The sequence below is a fragment of the Mesitornis unicolor genome, unplaced genomic scaffold (assembly GCF_000695765.1).
Source record: "Mesitornis unicolor isolate BGI_N332 unplaced genomic scaffold, ASM69576v1 scaffold33076, whole genome shotgun sequence".
Taxonomy (NCBI): domain Eukaryota; kingdom Metazoa; phylum Chordata; class Aves; order Mesitornithiformes; family Mesitornithidae; genus Mesitornis; species Mesitornis unicolor.
Genome location: NW_010193522.1, coordinates 639 through 5,662, shown reverse-complemented (window position 1 = coordinate 5,662; position 5,024 = coordinate 639). Strand labels below are relative to the sequence as shown.

The 5,024-nt window shown below is 64.1% G+C and overlaps 1 protein-coding gene across 1 annotated transcript; it reads right to left on the bottom strand.

The window, feature by feature from the left end:
- Nucleotides 1-391: 391 nt before the first annotated feature.
- Nucleotides 392-5,020, bottom strand: DDX54 (DEAD (Asp-Glu-Ala-Asp) box polypeptide 54; the record flags this gene model as incomplete). The annotated part of the gene is made up of 17 exons (XM_010187487.1): nt 392-615; nt 709-815; nt 1,032-1,136; nt 1,222-1,335; nt 1,414-1,559; nt 1,662-1,862; nt 1,968-2,041; nt 2,135-2,356; nt 2,469-2,603; nt 2,891-3,101; nt 3,414-3,545; nt 3,692-3,753; nt 3,958-4,079; nt 4,183-4,278; nt 4,530-4,571; nt 4,686-4,735; nt 4,841-5,020. Coding segments are annotated over 17 exons (2,223 nt in total), but the record flags the coding sequence as incomplete, so codon positions are not given.
- Nucleotides 5,021-5,024: the final 4 nt, after the last annotated feature.

The window sequence follows — 5,024 nt, the reverse complement described above, 5'->3', positions numbered from 1 at the left end:
ATGCAGGACCTGGCTGCCATCTGCGCTGAGCTGCGCCCCAGGGAGACGGGGCTGCATCCCCCTCACGTGCCTGTGGTCACCAGCAAAGACCCCGGTGCCCCAGGGGTACCAGGGTGCCTCTGAGCCAGGAATGGCCCCTGGGGACAACCACCCACTCCAGGGGCTGGGGACAGGCTGCCACAGTCAAAAATATATCAAAATATAACCCAACTCTGGACCCACAGCACCCGCTTGTTTTAGGACTGCGCCTGGGGGTGGCCCAAGCGGGGAGGAACTACCGCTGGCACGATGCTTGTAGCAAGGATCAAGAGGAGTCGGGATGCAAAAGCAACCAAGCCTTTAATGTCTCCTACCCCAGCACCTGGCCTGGCCATGGGGAAAGCCCCCTCCCCTACACCCTTTTCCGCAGCTTGCCCTTCTTGGTGGCCCCCACCCTCCGCCCGAAGGCCATCTGCCGCAGCTCCTGCACCCGCTGCCGGTTCCTGGCCTTCAGGCGCTTCAGCCCCCCGCTCTGCAGGAAGCGTTGCTTGGCCGCCTTCTTGCGCTGCTTCAGGATCTGCTGCTTGTTCTTCAGCTCCGAGCGCACCTTGCCACGGGCAGGGGGCTGCCCTGGCGCTGCGGGGGGGACACAGCCGTGCTCAGCTCGGAGGCCGAAGCGAGGTGATGGGGTTGTGATGCGGGGCTCCAGCGGTCGCTTCAGGTACTCACTGTGCCCCCCACGCCTGTGCTTTCCTCGGAACTGCTCCCTGCTTCGGGCGCCTTCCTCATCCTCATCCCGCTCGTCGACCTTGTATTTCTGCTTCCATTTCTCGTAGCTGGGCCGGGGCGGGTTAAGGGAACGTGCGGTCACTCCCCATCGTTTGATTCACACTGCTCGACTCATCACAGACTCTGACCAGTGTCACCCCCCAGGAAACTGCCCCGCAGGGGACACGTCCTCAGGAGCAGGGCACAATGCCCCATGGCTGCTGGTGGGTCCAGCCCCGCTCCCCTCGCCCAAGCACAGGCAGCAGTGCCCGCAGGCAGGATACAGGTTGTTCTTGTAGGAGCTGCTGATGTAGCGCCCGCTCTCTGTCCGCACCTTCTTCTTGTCCTCCTGACCCGTCTGCCCCACGAAACGCTTCTTCTTGCGGTCCCTGTGCGAGGGGAGGGTGGTGGGATAGGGTGGTGAGACCTCCAGCCCTGATTTCCAGCCCCAGCCCATGGGTAGACCCCACTCACCACTTCAGCAGCTGCTTGCTCTTGTTGAGGTTGTGGTTTTCGTCACCCATGAGATCCAGGACGGCTCCGGCTGCCTGCTGCTCGAAGGGGCTGCCCTCGCCACCCACGCTCAGCCTGCAAAGGGAGGGCAATGAGAGCAGCCCCCCCACGCAGGCCATGGCAAGACAGCACTGGGAGCACCCCTGGACTCACCCCCTCTCGCTCTCAAAGTCCTTGGGCCGGTACGGGATGTAGAAGTCCTTGTCCTGCTGCGCTGGCTGCTGCAGCTTCTTCCTTGCACCATCTTCTCCCTTTCGGCCCCGTTTTCGCTTCTGGCCCACCACGGTGGAGAACACATCCTGGAAGGGGATGGTGATGGGTTACAGGAGCCAGCACCCAGCCAAGGCCACCTCGCAGCAGCTCCGGTAGCCACAGCAAACTCCTTATCCCTACCCCATTACCTGGAGGTCTTCCTCCTCTCCTTCTTCTCCCTGCTCAGGCGCAGGGGGTGCTGGGCACAGCCCCTGCCCTTTGAGAGCCGCTGCCCGTTTCTCCTGCTGCCCACGCTGGTAATTCTCAATGAGGGCATGGTCGTGGCGCCGCTTCGACCGCATCACGGTGCTGGCCAGCGTCCGGGACGTGGCGTTGATCTCGAAGATGGTCTGCTCCCAGGGCAGGAGCCCTGGTGAGCTGCATGGCCGGCCCCATGGAGCTTCCCTCCCACCCCAACCCAGGTGCCCTGTGCCCCAGGACAGGTCTCAACTCACCGCCTTGGACTTGTAGGTTTTAATGCTGTCCACGAACTTCAGCCTCTCCAGCTCGGTGTCTTCAAAGCGAGAGCCTGGGGAAGGCAGGCAGAGAAAGGGGCATGGATTAGCTCTGTGGCGAGGGGAACGGGGTCCCCTCCCTCTCTCAGTGTCCCCATGGCACTCACTGAAGAGCGGGTGCATGCCCAGCTGGGACACGTCCAGGTCCTTTGCTCTCTTGATGGACTCGGGCGAGGGGCCGGGCCGGGACCGCAGGTACTGCTTGTGGGCGTTGTCGGCGACGCGGCGCAGGCTGCGCAGCTCCAGCGAGCCCTCGTGGTCCGTCAGCAGCAGGCACTCCTCGTCATCCACCAGGCTCTGGGGGACGCGGCCCAGGACCCCACCGGCATCTGCAGTGCGGGGGACACCGTGTCACATCCAGCACTGGCCAAGGACAAGTGGGCCACTGCCTGGCTCAAAGGGACGTGCAGCCACCGCTGGCTGCAACCAGTTCTGCCTTACCCACGGGCAGCTCCTGGGCACCGGCGAGGACAAGTGGGCGCCCCAGGAAGAGGTGGAGGTCAAAGACGTAGGGCATCTCATCGGGAGCCACCAGCGAGTAGGCAGTGCCACTCCGGCCAGCTCGGGCCACGCGACCTGGTGAGGGGAGGAGGAGAATGGGAAACCATCCCCAGTGCCAGCCCAGCCTGTCCCCACCCGGGCAGGGACCCACTGGTGTCCCCGGGAGCCCACGCACGTGACGTTTACCAAGAGGGCATGGCTGGAGAGGGGCTGTGGGTCACTGGGGAAGGGGGCAAAGGGGAGCCCACCATGGTGCCATCCTAAAGGGAAGACACCAACCCTGTCCCCAAGAGCCCCCTCTGACCCTGAGGGACACCCCCCCCCAGGTGACAGGGACCCCTGCTCGGGGCACCGGCACCCACCGACGCGGTGCAGGAACAGCTTGGCTTTGGCAGGGAAGCTGTAGTTGATGACGTTGTCCAGCATGGGGATGTCAAGCCCACGGGCGGCCACGTCCGTGACCAGCAGCACCGGGCACTTGCCCTGGGAGAACTTGGCGATGTTGATCTTGCGGGCGGTCTGGTCCAGCGAGCTGTAGATGTGCGTGCAGCGGATGCCCTGGGCTGTCAGCAGCTGGGGAGGGGAAAAGAGAGATCAGATCCCATCTTCAGCCAAGAGATAGGGCCCTGAGACCCAAGGGTGCCCACCCAGACCCCCAAATCCCACTGCGCAGCCCCTCTCTCTGAGGAGCGGGTGGACGCAGCACCTCCACGTTCACATATGCTTGGGGATTTCTCCCTCAACCCAGTGAAACAGAGATGGAAACTCCAGCAAGTCGTGCCCACAGCAGCAGACCCCACGTAGGTCTGGAAAGGGGCCTCGGGTACCGCTGGCAGCCTGCCCTTTAATGGGAGTACATGCTGGGCACCCCCAAATGCCACTTGCCTCCTTGAGATACTCCGTGTGGTGCTTGGTGGCCACGAAGACGACCGTCTGGTCCTGGGGCTTCACCACGCTGCGCAGCAGATGCAGCAGCACGGCCGGTTTGTCGTCCCCGCGCACGTGGAAGAACGCCAGCTGCAATGGGAGAGCAGAGCTCAGCTCCTCCTGTCCCCACGCCAGACATCGCCACCCTGTCCCCTCCTCGCCAGCCTGGAGCCTCCACAGGGTGGCTTGAGGGGGTGGGGGTCATGAAGCCCATCTTGAGTCCCGTCCCCTCTCACCTTGAGCTGCTCGCTGAGCTTGGACTCCACATCCAGACGGATCAGCATGGGCTCGGTGAGACCTGCGGGACGTGGTGACACACGGGACGTGGTCACACGTGGGACACGCTGCTGGGACCTGACCCACCCTGTGGACTGGGGACACTCGCTTGGCCCAGCATTAACCCAGCATGGTTTTGCCAGTCCTGGGGCCAGCCCAGCTGCGGGACTGTCTGTTGTGTCCCCCCCAAAGTCCAGCCCCCTCCAGCCTGCCCCACGCTCCTCACCAGCCCGGGCAAACTCGACGAGCAGCTTGGGCAGCGTGGCGGAGAAGAGGACGGTCTGGTGGTTGTCTGGGAGCCGGGCGATGATCTCCTGGAGCTGCTCGGCGAAGCCCATCTCGAAGAGCCTGGGAGGGGACACAGCACATTGTTCGGTCCCTCCATGCACAGCGCTGCCACCCCACGTGTGGGGACACTGCCAGCCCTGGGGACCCCCCGCTCCCCGCTGACCTGTCGGCCTCGTCGAACACCACGTACTCCACGGTGTGCAGCTTCAGCTTCATCTCCACTGCCACGTGCACCAGGCGCCCAGGGGTGGCGATGATTCTGTGGGGACAGAGCTGGTAACGCGGCCAGGCAGGAGGGGAACAGCATCCCCGCACCATCCTGGGTGCAGGTGTCAAAGAAGACCCAAAAGAGACTGCCCCCTCGCCGTGGGGAGCACAGGAAGACACCCCAAGGGACACCAGGATATGTCCATCGGGTGTGCTGGTTGCAGACAGCAGTGGTGTCCCCAACAGAGGGTGGCTCTGGGGGGACATCTCCCCACCACATCCCTTCGCCGCGCCCCCACTCACATGTCGGGGTTCTCGTGCAGGGCAGCAAACTGGTCCTCCATCCTGCAAGGGGTGGGAGAGGCTGAGCCAGCACCGGGCAGCGTGGGGGCAGCTCAGCCCCTCACCAGCTTCTTGGAGGGGACTTTGGGGACAGGTGAGGACATGGGGACAGCTTACTTGTCTCCTCCCAGGATCAGAGCTGTCTTCAAGCCTGTGAACTTGCCCAGCTGCGGGGCGAGACAGAAACACGTGGAGAGGGGGTTAAAACCAACACCCTCACCCCCGTTGTCCCCACTCGGCCCCACTCCTGTTGTCCCCACTGTTCCCTGTACCTCCTTGGTGAACTTGAGGGTCTGCAGGGCCAGCTCACGGGTGGGCGAGAGAACAAGGGCACGCACCCCGGCCTGGCTGGGCGCCTTCAGCCGCTCGAACATGGGGATGAGGAAGCAGGCCGTCTTCCCGCTGCCTGTCCGTGCCATCGCCGCCACGACCCGGCCACACAGGATGGCAGGGAAG